Source organism: Crotalus tigris, unplaced genomic scaffold (assembly GCF_016545835.1).
Source record: "Crotalus tigris isolate CLP2741 ecotype Arizona unplaced genomic scaffold, ASM1654583v1 scf7180000024337.5909745, whole genome shotgun sequence".
In the NCBI taxonomy this organism is placed as follows: Eukaryota; Metazoa; Chordata; class Lepidosauria; order Squamata; family Viperidae; genus Crotalus; species Crotalus tigris.
The window spans coordinates 622,229-642,315 of record NW_024100507.1 but is presented as its reverse complement, the minus strand read 5'-3'; the positions used below and the strand labels follow the sequence as shown (position 1 = coordinate 642,315).

Sequence of the window (20,087 nt, the reverse complement as noted above, 5' to 3'; positions counted from 1 at the left end):
CAGCTCCAGCATGAAGAGAGCCCTTGTCAGTTTTGTGCTGTTTTACGGCATCAGTTATAATAATAAGATTATTGTTTAGTTGCGTGCAAAGCTCTCCTTGGCTATTCTTGTTCCTGCCTCCTCCCTAGAAACCACAACCACACTGCGCTGCACCTTTCCTCCACCAACCCCCCCCCACCTTATGAGTAAACACCAAGTAGCCGCATGAGGTCCCTTGAGGAAGAAGCTCCACCTCAGCCCAGGGAGAGCCATACAGGTAGAAGCAGACAGACTTCCTCACTGACTCAGCAGCAAAAAGAGAGCAAAGAGGACAGGAAACAGCGTGGAAGGCACTTCAACAGGCTGGCTGCAACCCTCTTCTTTTGCTCATTTCTGGCCAGGTTTGTTTAACCAAGAAGCAGGATGGAATGTTGGTCTACAGAGGCAGGGCTAGAAGTTATTCCCCATGTTGCTTCTAGAGCAAATCTCGTTCTTGTCATCTCTGTGAAGTGACTGAAGTTGTAGCTGGGCACATCCAGACCTTCTGGTAGTAAAACATAAGGTAGCAAGCAAGCAACCTCGGGGATTTCTCCTGATTTTATCTCCGGTTTTAAGGGCTGGGGCTCGGACAACACGTCACCCCATTCAAACATACTATTAACTGAGATGAACTGAAAGTCTATGATAGAACATTTCATTAATTATTACTCTGTAATATTACTGGGCAATTTGTACCTCTAAAATCACAATCTCAAAATTCCACAGCAAAATGGTCAGATTTTGATGTTGTGAATAGAAGCAAAGTGGTTCCCCCAAACTTCCTTTCTCAATTCCACCTTTAATTCCTACAAAATCCCAAGAAGAAATTGAAGAAAAACAATCAGCCAGAACTCTTCCAGTATCTTCCAGATATCACTGCATCGCTGGATGACCTCCAGGAGTTGCTTTATTTAGAAACCCCTAAGCATTTCTCTTTAACTTATCAAAAGAAATCAAAACACGTGGTCCCAGAAAGCCTTCTGTATTAATGAAGTTCTGCAAAGCAACCACGACAGGACAAATAGCCCTAATGATTTCAAGATCCCTAGAGCCTTAACCTTCCCTAAGACCAACACTCCTAATGGTAGATTGCTTTTAACTTGTTATGAAAGGACAAATTGAGATTACCAGATGTTACAGACATGATAGGCATTTCAAAGGGTGCAACTGATAGAAAATTCTTTTCACAGGCTTTCAGTTTGCAGCTTGAGGTAGAGCAAGAAATATACTGTAGTAGGTAACATCTGTCATGGCTCTATCATGAAAGGAAAGGTCAGATGTTTTCTGGTGCCAGAAATGCAGACTTTCTAATAAGAATGGCTCACTCTTCAATGCATCCTTTATAGATTGGAAAGCAGACTGGTTGATATTTCAAGCAATTGTGTTACCAATCCCAGTAAACAATATGAATGGGTAGAATCAGCTTGACTACGTTGATTAAAAGGATACTGGCTTATATTTTTATAATAAAAATATCTACCAAATGCAGCATGCAGAGAGATCAAAGGTCTGATAAACTCGAATTAATTTGAGTCTGAATAGTAGTATATACTAAAAGGTTGCTGAAGAGTCTGGCAAGTCAGAAAAAAGTAAGTGGGATGGAAGTAGAAGAATAAAGAATTGGCCCATTACACCCACACACATTATTGATCCCTTTTTATTCAGATTTTTTTTTAAAGAAAAAATCAATTACAAACATCATTCTGTACTGGTCCTTGTGCATAATAACAAACCCCTTTGTCAAAATGAAGAAACAATTCTATATAATTTAATTTTGTTCAAGAATACTTGTTAGTTAATGGAAGTTGCATGGCTCTTAGAAAGCTTTACTCTAGAATATTCATTTAGGTCTGGAAACAATCATCTAATATTCCATCTCTCCTGGGACACTAAGAATTATCAGAAAAGCCTAACTAATTACCACTATGGTATAGGCTAGGAATGGGGCTACTATTGGCAGTATTTATCCATTTGCATGAACCCCACTGGTAACCTCTGGGAAGAGAGATCTCAAGCACAATTCTTAAGGCTTCATTTGGAAGAATAAATACTGGAGATGTAAAGCAAACAGTCCTGAGTCAAAGGTACATCCCATACATATACTAAGTTCTCTTGCTAGATCTGTAAAATTGTCTAGTCCTTCAGACTGTACAGCCTCGTGGATATTATCTTCTTATACAAGGGCCTTGGCACACATTTATGACAGATTTGTCAGATAGTTAGAAAAAATGATTTGTTTATATTAACCTTTGTTGAGTCATGCCATCTTTATATCCAGTGCAATTCCTCAAAACATTTTTTTTAAACACAAGACCATTTACCATTGATCCCCAAAGGTAGAAAAAAGTTTGGAACAGGTTTATTATTATTGGTTTAAACAATGAAACAAAACACTACTGTCTTTTTTTACTTGCAGTGACAATGCAGAACAAACTATACATTGTCAAGAAATTCTGATCCACCTGCAGAGATTTACTGCTGAGAACTGTTTAGTGCAGGATGTGTAAAGGGCACATTAACAATTCAGCCTTGCTGTCCAAGTAAATCTCCTAAAATCTAATCTATGCTCTTGATTATTTAAAAAAACAATTTATTTCGGCAACTTATAAAAGTAAATATTTCCAAATTCCTGAAGAAAAGACTCAACACACCTGTGTTGTAGCTCATTGTGTGTCAATAGAAAACTATAAGCCTTGAAGGTTTCTGAGGCTGTCCCACTTTGTTCCATACAACACAATACATACAGCAAAGACCATCAATTATACACCATACTGGACAGTTACATTTATGGAAACCTGCCTCAACAATGAGAAGAATAAAAAAAAACCTCTTAAAACTCATGATTATGTTTCATAACCAACAGCCTTGAAGAAACAGAACTAATTAGAGGCAAAAGAACAAATGCACAAAAAGAACCTGCTTCCCAAGATCATCTCCATATATATTATGACAAGTTTAAAAAATCAATATAATTAAATCAATACCAGTTCAATTCCACACAATAATGTAAAATATAATAGTCCAGCTGCAATTTCTGCTGTGCAATTTCTCCTGTTTTGATGCATTTTGATGCATTTTCAATTTGAAAAAAGGCATTATTTCTTATTATCCAAGTCCTACATCCAGGGACATCATAACCACAAATCCTAAGATGGCGGTCCAGGAAGCCAGCTTCCCATTGCCACTAAAAAGAAAAAGAAAAAGCAATAACATTTTTTGTTTGCTAAGAACGACACTTTTAGAATTTATAGGACTTTAAAAAAAATCTCCCTCTTGAAACTGAAAGATTTCCTAAAGTGCTCAACTTACGTCTAAAAGCTTCTCTACCTTTCCTTCTGTGTAAGCAGTTCATATTGCAAGGAATAAATTGATTCTTAAATATTTAGCTCTCAAAGTTTTCAGGACATCTGTGTGTTTTATATGTTTCACCACAGTATATCTACCATACAGCCTTATATTAATTTTGGGGCTTAGCCAAAGTAACAAAATACTATTTCCTGCTTGGATACTTCATTCTAAGCACACAAACATTTTCCTTGCTACCATGAAGTGATTCTCGAGTTTGACATGTACAGCAGACATGTCAAACTCGAGACATCATGTGACGTTGCGAGACATATTGGGACAGTTTTGCCATTGCTGGCAATGGGGTGAGCGCAGCTTCCGGATGACATATCCGGCCCGTGGGCTGGCAGTTTGACACCCCTGCAGTACAGTATACGTTGATATTGGAGTACTGATACCATAATATTCAGAATCAATTTGTGTTACTATTAAGCCATTATACCAGAACAAATATAAAACTGAACATGCACATCGCTACCTGTGAAATGACTGGGTTCACAGTTATCTGTGAAATTACACAATTGGGTTCCACACTTGCATAGTCTACTGTTGATATACTCCAAAGCCTATGATTTTCTAGTAGGAGTTTTACCTGACATGTAGCACTCATGTCAGAAAATTATCAGATATCCTCAGACCTCAATGAGGAGGTTAGGTGGATTCTTTGAAGTCAAGATGGCCACTTAGAGAGCTGCAGTTATACATAAGCAACCACTTTTCTTTATTGAGTAAGATCAAGTAAGAATTGAAGACAAAACAGTCCTTTTAAATATAGAAGGTTTCTACAATGTTGGAGAGATGTGGAAGTTGCAGTACTGTAGACGTTATATAAGTGTTTGGCTTTGACAGCTGGTAATGAAATTGTTACCATTTGACCCATTTCTGACCCATCTGATTCTGATACACTGGTCACAAAGGCTCTGGTTGTTTCCTTTTACCACTGCAGAAAACAAACACTTGTGTATCCTTCCAAAATAAAGTAGTCTACTGAAGATGGACTATAATTTCTGATTTTTTTAGTTGGGTTCAATCAGGTGTTGAAGAAGTTGATCCTCAAACTAATGAAAGTTGTGATTTTTCAGTTAACTGCTGCTCCTAGCTGCTTCAGTAATGTATTCTGGATATAAGTGTAGAAGGTCAACTATACAGGATCAGCAAAAAGGTAATAATTTAAGTAGATTATTGCTAATTACTATTTAGAAATAGTGTTACTAATTATTTAGTAATTATCAAGTATATTATCAATTACTAATTGGTAGTAGTACCTATTACTAATTATTAAGTAGATTATTACTAATTACTAAGTAGATTATTACTAATTACTGGTTATTACTAATTATTATTAAATTAAAAATATATAATGATTATTTACTAGAACTAGACTAAGAAAAAATTTCATTCAGTTGAGTTGGATTAGATTATTAGACCTCTAGGATTTTAAAATTGATCAGATGCAAATAAACCAGGTCCTCACCTGATCTGTGCTTCTGGGATGATATCATCCATCACCACATACACCATTGCTCCAGCAGCAAAAGCCAAAGCAAATGGGAGGAGAGGCTCTGCTAGCCCCATGGCAAAAGCACCAAAGATGCCAGCTAGGGGCTCCACCATGCCACTTAACTGCCCATACCTGTAAAGCAAGTGGAGCAAAATGTCATTCAAGAGACAGAGGATCCTTTTCCTTCTACATGCATTGGATTGTTTCCCTCCTCAACTGCCACCCTTTGGACAACTCAGAGTCAATATAAGCCCAGCTCTTTTCCCTTCTCTCTGCCAAGTTCTTCTCTGGGGTCAGGGATGTTTATCAGCCTTTAAAAACAAACAGAAGCTTCTCCAAGTCATTCTTGAGCAAACATCTAGGATATCATCCCTCCTTTAGACTGAGAGGTGATGAAAAGCTATGGGGGAAAGATGAGAATATCAGGCAGCTCTCTCTCTCTCTCTCTCTCTCTCTCTCTCTCTCTCTCTCTCTCTCTCTCTCTCTCTCTCTCTCTCTCTCTCTCTCTCTCTCTCTCTCTCTCTCTACCTCCCTCCCTCCCTCCCTCCCTCTCTCTCTCCCCCTGTCTCCTGCTTCAGGGTGTAATATTCCTTATTTACTTGGTCCACTTTGTTCTCTACAAAACTTTCAGGAGGTTAAAGATTCCACATCACTTAGGAAATCTAAAAATGCCAGTGAGGACCTTCACCTTCTCTGCATTGTTGTTGTTGTTAATTGCGAAGTTGTGTCCGACCCATCGCAACCCCATGGACAACATTCCTCCAGGTCTTCCTGTCCTCTACCATCTTCTGGATCCATTTAAGTTCACACTACTGCTTCAGTGACTCCATCCAGCCATCTCATTCTTCGTCGTCCCATTCTTCTATTGCCCTCAATCTTTCCCAGCATTAGGCCCTTCTCCAGTGAGTCCTTCCTTCTCATTAGGTGGCCAAAGTATCTGAGTTTCAACTTTAGGATCTGGCCTTCTAAAGAGCAGTCGGGGTTGATCTCTTCTAGGACTGACCGGTTTGAATGCCTTGCAGTCCATGGGACTTGCAGGCGTCTTCTCCAGCACCATAGTTCAAAGGCCTCAATTCTTTGTCGCTCAGCCTTTCTTATGGTCCAACTTTCACATCCATACATTGCAACTGGGATCACCATGTCCTTAACTATACGCACTTTCTCTGCATATTCTTATGCAATTGGCCTAACACATCTAGACGGCATTACATTGGTGATATTGAGCCCCTTCTCTTCACCAGAAGGTTTCTGACTAGTATAGCATGCAGGTACGTCAGCGGGTATATGAGAGAGCAACTTGAGGGCTTTGGAGAATGTATGATTGTTCCAGTTATTACAATTCAAGTTTATTTATGAATAAAAAAATCAAAATTTCAAATGCAATTCTGTTAGATAAAACTGGGAAAGGGGCAAAAATTAGGAAATTAATATGATGACAGACCAACCTGGGAAAAATAAAGCAGCATTACAGGATCTATATAAAATGTAGGAAAGCATCGAGGGGTTCTGAAGGAAGCCCCTTTCGGATGTATTTTCATCAGAGACTTATTGAAGCGTTAGAATTTGGGCATTATGATCAGTGTTGAAAACTGAGTATTTTTTGAGTATTTTGAACTATAACTCTCACAATTCCTTGGTGCTGACCAAGCTGATTGGTGCTAATAGATGAAATCCAAAACATTTGGAAGGTGCCCAATTCTCTGACTTTACCACAAATATTTCCTGAGTTGATCAGGTCTGGATCAGTTGACAGTAAAAATAAAGCCCAAAATTGATGGCATATCTAAAGAAAACTTTCTCCTATTGCTCATATTATTCTTATCCATGAAGACATGATAAAACATGCTTTCACCCTACAAGACAGCAAGAAATGCCCTAATAAGCAAGCAGAGCCTCACTCTTCTTCAACGCTGTAAATAAAAGGCAGAGAAATCCGGTGTGACCCAACAGTTTATTTCATTTGTGGGCAGCAAAAGCTATAAAAAAAAATGGCAAATTCTCCCTCATTTGTACTGTTTACCAAGTTTAAGCAATGGAGAAATGAACTAGAAAAGTAATTCCTTTTGCATGGAGCATCATAGAAAAGAGGAGTTTGTACTGCTATCAGGGTTTTTTTGAAGTTCAGATCATCACCTGCAGCTGCCCTTTATCTTCATTTTAGTAAATAACTTGGATCAGTGCCTTGGATGAAATTGGAAAATATTTGGCAGGAAAACTCCATTTGCACAACAGGCTCTTTAGAGACCACAAAACTGTCTCACTGAATAAAAAGTTTGAGCGCTACCAACAAAAATAGCAGCATTTTCCTTGCATTAAAGGGATAATATGACTCAAAGCCATTTTTATGCATTTTCGTTCTACTATTAAAGCAGACAGCAGTGAAGAAAACACAAAGATACACCTGAGTAACAATTTGACTTGCTTACCAGAATGCTCTCCATGTTGAAAATCCTGCCCCATGCAAGGGAAGACTGACGGCCAACCCTTCTGGAAAATTCTGAATGCCAATCCCAATGGCTAAATTCCTATACGAATAAAATGAAACAGATTTATATAACATTGATGTTTGTATAAGGATGGGGGAAAGTTACGAGGATCGTCCCCTACTGGAAAAGAAATCCTTATGATTAAACACATCTCTTTAATGTCAATGTTTTTAGCCCTTGAGGCCTAATGTAATAACTAATGCTTGGCATCCAGCTCATGATTTTCATCTTCAAAGTGTTCCTCAACTTAACAATGCCTCTGGGAGGCAAAAAGACATAGAGGTGGGTGGAGAGAAAACTTGTCAAAAAGAAGCAAGCTTAAAATAGCTAACTCTATTGAATTCCAAAGAGCTGAAGTACACACCAAAGACACCCCCACAACAAAAGGAAAAAAATGGCAGTGGTGTATTGTACAGTGGTAAGAAAGGTGCTAAGACTAATGTTGCCTAATATACACTGCACATTTTTTTCCCACAGGGCAAAAGATACTGAGATATTGAGGCTTAAACTAACCTTGCTCCGTTCTCCAAAAGTGTATTTCGAGCTAAGTCATAAACATAGACAACAAAATGTCCCATTCTTCAAGAGATTCCTTTTAAAATTCACTCAGAGGTGGAGAATCACAAAATTATGCAGAGTAGACTTGAATGAAACAGAGGAATCTGGAGCTCCTCACATTCTTAAAAAGTATACCACACTCATGAGTGTCCATATATGAATTATAAACACTTTCCAAACACCAGCACAGAACAGAAGAATTTTCTGTGATCAAGCAAGCCACATCAATCATTCCCAAAGCTACAACAGTTGCAGATATCAAATGTCTGCCTCTCTTGAGAGAGCTCAACTCTACTTCGGCTGCATCAGTCTTCTTTCTTCAAAGAATGCAGCTCAGATAGAGTTTGATTGACTACTTGTGATCAAAAGGAGGGGGGGACTTTGAAAGGGGGGGAGGGTTTCAAGTAGCTAGATTAGGATGGAAGGTTTTCCATTCCTGTCCTAAAACACAGCTTTACATATCCCTTTATTTGAAAAATAAAAACTGTTTTGACCACAATTGCCCCTTCTATATGCCTTTTTTATGCAACCTTCTGTAATATGCTTTTTAGTGTACATTTTGTCCAGATAATTACTGGTTTGTGAGGGGTTTTTTTTTTTTTGGTTAAGACAGAATTGAGTAGATTGCATGTCAGTCTGCGATTTCTAAAATCTGATGTCTTTGACATTCTAGGCTGAACATCTCTTCTTTTTATTCAATACAGATTTGCATTTTTGGACTGAGGAAAGCATGTACAACTTTCATCACTGTAACTTAGAGTAGAGTAGGGGTGTCAAACTCAATTTCACTGAGGGCCGCATCAGCATTGTGGTTGTCCTTGGGGGGGCAGGTAGGTGTGGCCAGGGTGGGCGCAGCCTACTGGGTGGGCATGGCTGGAGTGGGTGAGGTCTACTGGGTGGGCATGGCCAGCTCTTCATTGTGAAATTGGGCAGGCTGGGGGCTGAGTGGTAGCACACTTCTTTTTGGATTTGCACCGCCTGGCTTAGCCTCTCAGCGCTGTGAGGAGAGCATCCTGCTGCCTGCTGAAACCCCTCCCCTGGAGCCCATGAAGGCAGATATGTGAAGTACTCAAGGGCCATTTGCTGGCCACTTTCAGGCGATGGTACATTTCTTCATTCCTCACAAAGGGTGACACCTCCCCAGCGTGCGCCCAGGGGGTGGGGCCAACACGGCAGGGACTGGTTCCTCACTGTTTCCAAATGGCCCTGTGGAGCTAAGACTGAATACGTTTCAGCATAGATGGCCACCATAAAATTGTACATTGGCTCCCAGCTGGCCTCGGCCAGGGCCAAGGCAGCGGGGGCCGTTCTCTCACTGTTTCCTGGATGGCTTCGCAGGCTGCATGAAACCATGTTGTGGGCCGCATCCGGCCCCCGGGCCTTGTGTTTGACATGTCTGGAGTAGAGTATCTGTATTCTTAAAAGGTGGAAGGTAATATGGGTACATTCAGAAAGTAAGAAAAATATTGGTGGTACTGCTTAACGGATGAAAAGGCTAGGATATCTGAAAACAGAATGTACACATATGCCTTTGTCAAAAGGAAAGAAATCATCCACTTACTTTATGCCTTATATCTTCTAATTTGGCTGTTGAATATGCAGGCTTAATAAAATAAAATTTATTTCTTGGGTTTGAAACCTTCTAATATGTAAACAAATCTAATGGCTACAATATACAATAAGCTTCTTAAAGTTGTTAATGGACTATTAAACATTGAGTAACAAATTACAACTGATAGTTAAAAAAAAAAAACAGCTGACCAATGTTGATACCTAAGCATCTAACAGTTCATCTATTCAGTGCTTAACTGCTGATGAGTAGAAACATAATTTTTCTAGGACTGTCAAATCACCAAGATTTAACTGTCCTTAAAATAGACATGCAGCTTTGAATTTGAGCAAGTTTCATCTGAAGAGGCAAGAAGAGAGCAATGTGGTTATGTAGACACAATACTGAATTTTAATGTGAGAAACCTAGATTGTAATCTCTTTCCAACCACAAAGCTCACTGGGTGGGCTTGGGCAAGTCACAATCTCTGCAGAATCTATTTTTCTGGCTTACTGAAAGGATAAATGAACAAAGAATTGCAAAGTGCTTTATGCACATAAAATGTACCTGCCCTTTCCTTTCCATCACCAGTAGTACCTTGTACCCTTTTCACTGCTTCTATTCTTCAGAGGAACACAGTTTTGGCAGCCATATTTCCATTACAAGACACATTGCTGGTATCTAAACATGAAGCATTTAAAAAAAAATGAAGCTAAGAATGGGCTACCAATAATGGCTAGCAGTAGTAGGTGAACAGAGATGGATCACTCAGGTAGGGAGAGCAGAAGAGGGAAAGTGAGAATAGATTTCTCAGACACATCTCTACAAATATTAATACGCAATCCGGAGACAAGTATTTTCTTATAACACAACAATGCTGCAAAATAATGCTATCATGCTATTTATGATTTAACTGAGATTACGGTCCCATACCCCTCACAATCAATCAATTTTATCACTTTTTTTGCTTCTAAAACTGTAACAAGATATATTTTAAAAACCAACTCTTGGAAAGAAAATGATTGTTCTTGGAATAATAAAATGTTACTTCCCTATAGGTACTTTCCAAGAAAGAGTCAGGGGATTAAAAGTAGCTAAATTCTGAAAGGTTACAGACAAAATGTTGAGTGAATCAGCCCGATTGTTCTCATAGAACAGAAGGGTGTATTAATAAGAAGTGAGCTTTACCAGCAAATGTTTGAATTTCATTCCATTCCAGCATTGGTGGTATAAGAGAAAAAGAGTGCCTGTTACATTATGTGCTTGGCATGGATGCTGCTGAATGAATGCTTATGAAACTGGGGCCACTTGCTGTATGGTGGGATGCCTGCCTGCAAAATTTTCCTAAAATGGAATTTGGAAGGAAACTTAAGCTTCTCTTCTTGAGTTTCCCTGTTTGATGATGGAATTTGCTGCTCTGAAGCATGAAGGATTAACAACACCATAGGGTAGGCTCTGGATGAGAGGGGTGCAAATCTTTCTGTTCTCTCCAAGGCTCTACCTACAAGGCTCAGTTGTGCCCTGTAGTAACCCCTCTTGTGCCACACACGCTTACAGTATTATTCAGTCCAAGTAACCGAAGCCAAGCAACTGCACCATTCAAAACCCAACCAGGTTACATCTACAATAATGTTGAAAGGTTAGCATAGTTACCTTCCCTAAAGGTACCTTGTGTGCAGTTTACATGTACAACCTCTGCCTGTATACACTTGCCCCATTCTCCTGACTGGATGGCCAGTTCTGTACAGTTACGTATATTATTTGGGATATGGCAAATCTATTCTTGAATTAAAGGATCGGGCCAATAAGATTTTCAATCTCACTTAGCAGCATGTATAGCACAGAAAAAAAAATATTGGCAGATTTTACAGAGCTCATCTGGGCAGGCAACTGTGTTATATAAAGGACATTCTTTTTGCTGTTCTTCAGGGAATTGCGAATGGGAAAAACTGATGGAACACTTGAGCTCTGGGGCAGTCTCTAACACATCAACGGAGCTCAGCAGTGGACAAAAGGGCGGTGCCTTGCGTGATGTGCGGATTGAAAAGAAATGCCACCTACGAGTACAGTATACGGTAGGTCTATTTATATATCTTTGAGGTTGTGCAAGCACCAGGGGCAATTCTCTCCATCTTTGGTGGCTTTAGAGATCTACCCTGGAGGAGATTTCCCCTCTGAAAAACAGCAGGGCTTCCTACTGTGCTCTCTGTTCTTTCCCTTACCGAGAGCCTCCCATCTCTTCACAAAGAGGGGCTTCATTCTTCAGACAAGGAAAATTCAACAGCTGCAAGAGAGATCCTTTCTGACAAATTAAACTCTTGCTTTCTCTTAGCAAAATAAGACTCAGGATGGAAGAGGGGGGGAATCACTCCCTGTTGCTTAACTTTTTAACAGCTGACAGAAGGGAGGAGGCCGAGACAAACTGATGAGAATCAAGGGAAGAAGGGAGAGGAGGGAAAATCATCTTTTCAAGAAAACAGGGGAGCTGCTGTCTACACACTCCCCTCCTCCCCTGCCTCTGCTTAGCACAAAACAGCTATTACTAGCTCCAACCACAACAAACTAATGAGTGGGAGAGAGAAATGTGGATGGAAGAGACTGTGCTAAAACAAACCACAGACTGCCACTTTCCCCTACCAGAAGGCAAAGCCTGTCTTGACCTTGCTCTAGTTATTGCCTTCCAAAAAAAAAAAAAAAAAAAAAAAAAAAAGAAAAGAAAGAAAGAAAGAAAGAAAGAAAGAAAGAAAGAAAGAAAGAAAGAAAGAAAGAGCAATTAGGTGAATCTTTGTTTTGGTTTGTTCTGTAGAGAAAGGATGGGCTAGTTAGGTGATGACGACTGAACGGGAAAACAAAAGGAATTAGGGAAAAGCTAAGCTAATTATGTGCTTTAACCATCTTGATGAAACAGGGAATCAAACAATGCCTATCCTTCTTGGTCTTACTTTTGAATGGAAAATACATTTGTGCAGGGCGATGTTCCTTTTCTTGACTTTCGGGGAGTGTCTGATAATGCAACCGATGGCATGTTCAAATGGAACTGCTTTCCGGAATTTACACACACTCTTTAAATAGGGAATTGCCAACATTTTAAAGTCCCACTTATTGCCAGTGTTCTAGACCTTTGGAAAGAATTTCACTGTGGCTATTAGTCCAAAATACATCAAGCTCTATGTCTCTTTTACCACACCCAGAATTATGAAAACTGCCAGTAAGCCAAACCTGTTGTTAAAACAGAATAAATTTAATTGTAAAAAGAATAAAGAGACAGATGCTACTGGTAAATGAAGGGCACCTTTCTTAAGTTCAACAGCTCAAGATCAAGCAGAACTGATGGAAATACAAGCATAAAAATATGAGGATAAAGGCTATGAAGGCTACTCTCTTAGCTTGAGAGTAGCAAAAGCAGGTTTCTGGACTCGCTCTTTAGTGATTCAGGACCCAGGTAGGGCCTTTCCTCCGACAGAGAATCTGAGGAAGGTAAGACACACCTTGGCAAAGATGAACAAGGCCATATAATTGCTTCAATGATTTATTTGCAAGCATCTCTTCCTTGTGGCTACTCTGACCACAACATGAGTGAGGACCCTTAGCCTGTTCTTTAAAATGTCTCCTGGGAAATCATAATTGGAACAAAGTTCTTAGAAATGAATAGCATTAGGGAGTTCATCTTTTGGGGTCCATTTTTTAGAACCTAAGAAAGAGGATTCTAGCAAATGTAGACAATAGTGCTACAACGAGTTCTTTAGATCTTCTAGTATTGTAGCCCCATCCTTTCCATGAAGCTGCTTAGGACTCAACTATTTAGATAGCAGCATCGGGGGTGGGAGTGGAATTTAAAAATAGTCAAGATGGGGGACACGACAGTAATTAAAGGAGGAGTCTCTGCTCTGTTAGAGATGGCTACCCCTTTGACTACTCTCCCCCCATGCATGCAACTAAGAGTTCCTTCTGGGGGCAACAATCACAATCACTGTAACTCTAGTACCTCTTGAAATTTAATTAGGGTTGAATAAAACTTTGGAAGATAGGTTTGTGGAATTACTATTCATGCATTTTTAAACTACACTGAAAAGTGCAAAGATCAATTTCCTCAGGGGATGTGTGACTGGAAAATGAAATCTTGGTTTCCTTATTTTTTAATAGTAGGGAAAAAAATCCTACTGTTAAGAATCTCTTGACTCTTAAAAGGCTACAGTACTTTTTTTTTTTTTTTTACCAAAGGGAGAACTATTCAGGGTTTCCTTAAGCCTAGAAGCCAATACCCTACTACCAAAACACTTGGCACCCAAAATTACTTTGTTCTTGTAGGCTTGTTCACTGATGTACAGGTTGTCTTATTTATTTAAATACTTTGAACCTGAGCTATAATATAATTTTCAGACTGAGGGTACCATTAAAAAAACAATTCAATACCAGCCACCACATTTTTTTAAAAGGCTAAGATAATGGAAAGAACACTATCTTGTGCTTATCCAGAACCAGCAACATTTCCTAGGAATAAATCTGGGTATGAAATAAGTTTCACATTGCTATCAATCAACTGCCTGACTTTCTATAATTGAGCTTCTAATGCTAAGAGGGTGCTCCCCTGGTCCTTTTCATGATATGCAACTTCCAGTGATGGTGGGACAGAGAAAGGAGTTCTATTTCAGTTGTGCACAGAAACACATTAACCTTGGGAAAGTATCTTTTGTGATGGTATGTTTAATGTAGTAAAGGAGGTTTCTTTTAAAATGCCCGAACAAGAACTTTTTTGTTATTGGTGCTATGTAAATACCATCTGTTCATTTTATGATTGCTTCTTAACTCTGCACAAGGGAAGATCACAATTCCACCAAAGTTTTACGGGAAAACAAAAGATCCATTATAAAGAACTAGGAAGAAATTCTTTGAAGGCTCTCTCACATGGCAGACGAAGGAAATGGACGTTATAAAGAAATGCCTCACACACACAAACACACACACACACTCACAGCACATACCAAAAGCCCAGTGTAATAATATAAACAGCATTACAATAAACTGAAGAGCAGCAGCATTTAATAAAATTGCACAAAGTGAAATTCACACTTCCAGGACAGCAAACAACACCTTGAAAAGAACAGCTGCCAACTGAATTCATATTAACACCAGGGAAACAGGAAAACAATTCAGACATTAGAAAACAGGAGCAAACTCTGAATAAGAACAAAATAGGAAAGGAAAAACAGCATCTAAATTAATAAATAACATGTAGTCAGATAGGGCAGCTTTATAAAGTTATTCCAAAGATATAAAAGTATATCTTTATCAATATCATTAGAACAATTCAAATAAGATAATTTTGATCTCCATGCACCACTCAATTCTTTCCTCTGCAGGTTGTGTTTTATTTTTGAATACTCCCATTTCCTCTTACTCAATATCCAACTAGACATGATATGCAAAAAATCAGATTTCACAGTACTTGACATCTGACCTGCAATGATACCGGTCCAAGGACCGAGGGTTGGGGACCCCTTATTTAGATGGTAACAGAAGCAGCAAATGGAGATGACGTTCCCTCTGTTTCTTCGCTCTTGCATGTCAGCAACCAGTCCGCACAAACAAGCAAAGCCCCAGATGTGGGATGCAGGCAGCACACAAAACCCCTCACCCTCCGGTCCATGGAAAAACCTCTCTCCACGGAACCAGTCCCTGGTGCCCAAAAGGTTGGGGACTTCTGATCTAAATTACAAACTCATAGAGTCCAGGGCTGATGGCCCTGTAAGATAAAGGAGGAGAAATTGTTAGGCAGCTTCTGCTACCAAATGAGCTGTCCTTCTTCCAAGAGGCCAACAGAGGAAAGTCTGAGGAAGACCAATGGGACCATACATCACAACTCATTATTTTAACTTACAACCTAATTGAACCTGAAATTATAGTTGTAAATTGTGGTGGTCATTAAGTGAGTCACCATGTGACTGTGCCCAATTTTACTACCTTTTTTGTGGTGGTTGTCAAGTGAAAGTGGCAGTTGTTAAGGAATCCATAGTCCACAATGGCCATTTTTGGAAGTAAATGCGTATTTCTGGCAAAAAATGTCATAAATCATGGTGATGTAACTTTGGGATGCTGCAAATGGTTGTAAATATGATCACATGAGGAGGAGGGGAGGAGGAAGGGGAGGAGGGAGGGGAGGGGAGGAGGAAGGAAGCTGTAGGAATTTCAAATCCTCGTCATAAGTAGCCCTGGGGAGGTCCATCGTAACTTCAAACAGTTGCTAAGTGATCTGTCATAAGTCGAGGACTACCTGGATGCAGCTTATTCTGCTAAGAGTTCCATATAAAGAGTAAGCTTTTGCTTGCCCAGTGAATCAGAACTGCACCTGGAATGCAATAACAGTTGAAGGGACTGCATTCCAGATGCAATTCAATTCAAAGTCCCCAATTAAGCCACTGGGGACTTCCTCCCAGCATCCACCTTCTGGAATAACACCCCCTCCCAATATATTTAGATTTACTTGGTTACTACCCTGATGACATTCCCCACCCTGGTGACATTCAGTAAGTCATTGAAACATTTGGCTGTTCTCCCAGGCTTTCAAGCAGCATGGTGGTTGAACGCTTGTACAATATTTTTGTTATTAGTTTGTCTTGTAGATGCTATGTTCCATTTCCTTTAAAAATATTCTTTTTTAGAAGGTAAACTGCCCAGAGTCATTTGAAGTTGGGTAGTCTTTAAATTGTAACCCTAAACCCCCCCCCCATATATATATAAAAAACACCAAATAAGTTTGGTTCTGAAATTCTCATGTAAGAATCTAAATGTCAGCCTTAGAAATCAATTATAGAGGTTATGCGATATCATTAAATGATTTAAATGGGATATCATTAAATGGGATATCATTAAATGATTTAATGGGATATCATTAATGGTTTAAAATAAATTGTCAACCTCAACCACTTCAATTTAAGTAGGCCTGGTAGGAGTTCCATTTAGTGGGTCATTGTGAGCATATGGATACAATGTCAATTCTTGCTAGTTTTTTTTTTTTAAAAAAGGTGACTTTTTTCAGACCACAATTGATTTAGCAATTTAATCACCAACAGTCCTGATTTTATGACACAGCCTGTAGGGTAGTAATTAAGTAAATGCTTTTTAAAGAAATAGTGTAGTAATGAATTCTTCTTCAAAGCAAGCTTGATTCCTGGCGACATCAAGGTCACCTCCATGAGGGGCTTTTGGTTTCTTGTTGGGTACAGGATAGAAATGGTTTGTCCTTGGAAGTCCAGGAAGTGTCTTCAATTGTCCAGGCTCCTCTACTCCCACCCTAATTCTGTTATTCAGGTACCAGCCGGGCCCAGTCCTATACAGATTCAGAGCCCCGACCAAAGGCCAAGCAGGAAACCTAAAGCATTGCTCTAAAACAGGGGTCCTTAACCTGGGCAACTTTAAGACTTGTGGACTTCAATTCCCAGAATTCCTCAGCCAGCTCTGCTGGCTGAGGAATTCTGGGAGTTGAAGTCCACAAGTCTTAAAGTTTGCCCAGATGGAGGACCCCTGCTCTAAAGGGCTTACTTTCTGCAGATAAGGCACAAAGGTACCCTACATATTCTTAATCCAAATTATACTAGTATTTTTATAGTAGTAAATATTCTAGTAAACATAACATACACTATTTTCATATTATTTTTAGTATACTTTAAATATACCAGTAAAAATATACTAGTATTTTTATATAATACTGTACTGGTATTATCTCATCAGTGCTAAAAACAAGCATTTGCCTTAGGGGAAAAAAAAGCAGGTACTGCTGAATATTCTTCAGTATGTACTCAAAAAAGGAAAAAGAGGTGGTGATATTGCTATATTCCTTATTCCTTGATTAACCAGCTCTGTATCTGTGTAATTGGCTTGTAGATATTAAGCAGTTTCCTATTTTATAAGCATTAGCCTACCTTAAATGGGGATCTTTCTGTTGGTTCCTCAGTCTAACCCAACAGAGCTATTTGCCAGCTGGCATGGCCTCACCTTGAAGATCTCTATTTGTGCTTCTATAAAAAGTGGCAAAGAAAAGAATTTGGCATCCCCATGTATTTGAAAGGTCAAGGCACAGAAGGCCTTCTGTAAGCCTAAACCCTTGTTTTGAAAGGCCTATTCTTTGGTAGGCTGATTGTGAAAGTAGGCTACATATTCTTAACAAGCCCTTTTTCACTCTGGCTTCAATTCCCTACATGCATGTGTATTCTTGAATGGCTGGGACCTTAACATACTGTTTGATTGTTATCGTATTGCCATGAAAGGGCCGATTGTTTAGGGTTTCTACAATTACGTCATGGCTTCCCACTCTGGTTACCTGTCAAGGTGTTGATCAGGGTTGCAGGTGGGAAGGACTCCTCTGGTAAGCCTTGAGCACTTCCCCATACCTGCCTTACCTGTTAAACCCTGCTGCCTTAACATGCAAAGTTCCCCTCCCCAGTCCCTTTTAAAAAAAAAAAAGGTCTGCTCTCTTGCATAAGACAGGCACAGAAAAAGAACTTGAAAGAAATGTTATCAAAGCTTTTTCCAGTTCTGCCTCACAAGAGTCTGGAAGTTTCTTTCTAGATTTATACACTGAATTAAATCCACGTTTAAAAAACAAAATTGTCAAAATTATTATTTTTTCATAATAAAAACATTGATTCTTATAATAAAAGTGTGAATGATAATATCATATATTTTGCAATACAATTGAACTACAATTACATTTAATTTTAATTTAAACACAGTTAAATACCCTTTACTGAGGAAGGAGGAGAACTACTGGAGAATAGTGGCCTCTGCAGCCAGTCCAAAATGATACTATGGTCAACGGTATGAAAAGCTGCTGAGAGATTCAGGGAAGCCAGGATGGATCCACCATCCCTATCCCAAATCCTTGTGGATAAGTCATCCACAAGTATAACCAAACCTTTCTTAGTTCTATAACCGAATATGAACCAGATTGGGAAAGATCTAGACTAATGGTGACGAACCTATGGCACCTGTGCCAGAGGCGGCATTCAGAGCCCTCCCTGTGGGCACATGCACTGTCGCCCCAGCCCCACCTCTCTAGTAGCCCCCTCCTCCCCAGCAGCCCCCCCGGAGGAGAGTCACCCCCAGGTGCAGCCCGCGCGGAGCAGCGCAGCCAAGCACTTGGCAGCCGGGCAGCAGGGACAAGACTCTGCCCTCGTGCCCCATTGCACACAGATGATGCTGCGGGGAGCAGGCAGAGGACACGGCTACCATGGCGCTGCAGGGCCACCTGGGCAATCTGCTGCGGTGGGCCATGGAGATGGTGGGTGGCCCTGTAGGTGGGGCGGGGTTGGGGATTGGGGGTGGGGTGGGCAGGCCAGGGGGTGGAGCAGGGACGGGCTGGAACGTTTTTTGAGCACTCGGACTCTAAAAGGTTCACCATCACTGCTCTAGGCCATCTTTGACTAGTGTACCCAGGAGACCTGAAGAAGAAAAAACTCACTGAAGCAGCATGGCCAAAGAGGTATCTTCCAGATGCTTTCCACTATAATCACTTATCTTCTCATCATTAACTATAGGTGTAAATATCTGGTGGTTTCTGAGTTACCCACCCCTGGCCCTTGATCTTTTTCACAAATATTTTCCTCTTCCTTTCAAGGAACTTTTATGTTGAATAAGACCAAATTGGCCTATAACTGTGATGGCGAACCTTTTAGAGACTGAGTGCCCAAAAACTGCCCCGCTGGCCCCCGCTCCATTCCCCCACCCCACCTACTCCACCTCTGCCCCGTCTGCCCCACCCCCATTCCACCCACAGGGCCACCCGCCTCCAAGGCCTGCCGCAGATCACCCAGGTGGAGCAATTAACCAGTGGAATGGCTTGCCTTCAGAAGTTGTGGGTGCTTCATCACTGGAGATTTTTAAGAAGAGATTGTACAGCCATTTGTCTGGAATGGTATAGGGTCTCCTGCTTGGGTAGGGGGTTGAATTAGAATAACTATTCTGTTACTCTAACTGAGATATTTTTAAATGCTGCTTATCCAGTCTGCAGTTCTCCCTGCTGTCTCCCAAAGCCATCCGCACACACCATTATACTTACTGACTAGTCCTCCCTCTAGCATTTAGTATCAGTGGCCATCTATTCCAACCTTTCCATACCATTCCTGCCCCAACAGTTGCCACCTGAGGCTGTCTCCTTCTGTCTAATCAGATACCAAACCCAATTCAGCAATACCTTGTTTTTATACCTAGCTTTGCTTTCTCAGGCCTCCAACTATTTCTACCATAATGTTTTCCATGGAAAGCTATTTCATAGTCAAATAGCTGCTTTCAAAAACTTGGATTAGTATAAAAGCATCATACAGGAAGCCACAATTAGGAAAAGGCACATCTACTGCTTCCATGTCTTTCATTACGAAAAGCAGCACCATAAAATAGCACTGGTGCCATTTGCAATTAGGTGCCTATATTTTGTACTTGTGATTCTAGACCAGTAGTAAGCAAATCTCTGGCCAGCATGGTTCAACCACAAATTCTTGAAACGACACACACAGGATTCATCTTTGCATTAATTGAACCATTAGTCCGCCTCATTTAAAACTTTGCCACAGAGATTGACAGCCTTTAGACAGAAATTCTGATGAGACTCTTTTCCACTCATCCATGCAGATGCCAA

At 40.1% G+C, this 20,087-nt stretch overlaps 1 protein-coding gene across 2 annotated transcripts in view; it reads right to left on the bottom strand.

Annotated features, from left to right (window-relative positions):
- Positions 1 to 1,657: 1,657 nt before the first annotated feature.
- Positions 1,658 to 20,087, bottom strand: part of SLC39A11 (solute carrier family 39 member 11) — a 343,895-nt gene continuing 325,465 nt past the window's right edge. For both annotated transcript variants that reach the window (XM_039325473.1, XM_039325472.1), the window contains exons 8-10: positions 7,291 to 7,389; positions 4,838 to 4,996; positions 1,658 to 3,202 (exon numbers count right to left, since the gene is read on the bottom strand). In XM_039325473.1, the coding sequence (XP_039181407.1) occupies positions 3,124 to 3,202; positions 4,838 to 4,996; positions 7,291 to 7,389 (337 nt within the window). In that variant the 3' untranslated portion in view covers positions 1,658 to 3,123. The remainder of the gene's footprint in view (positions 3,203 to 4,837; positions 4,997 to 7,290; positions 7,390 to 20,087) is intronic.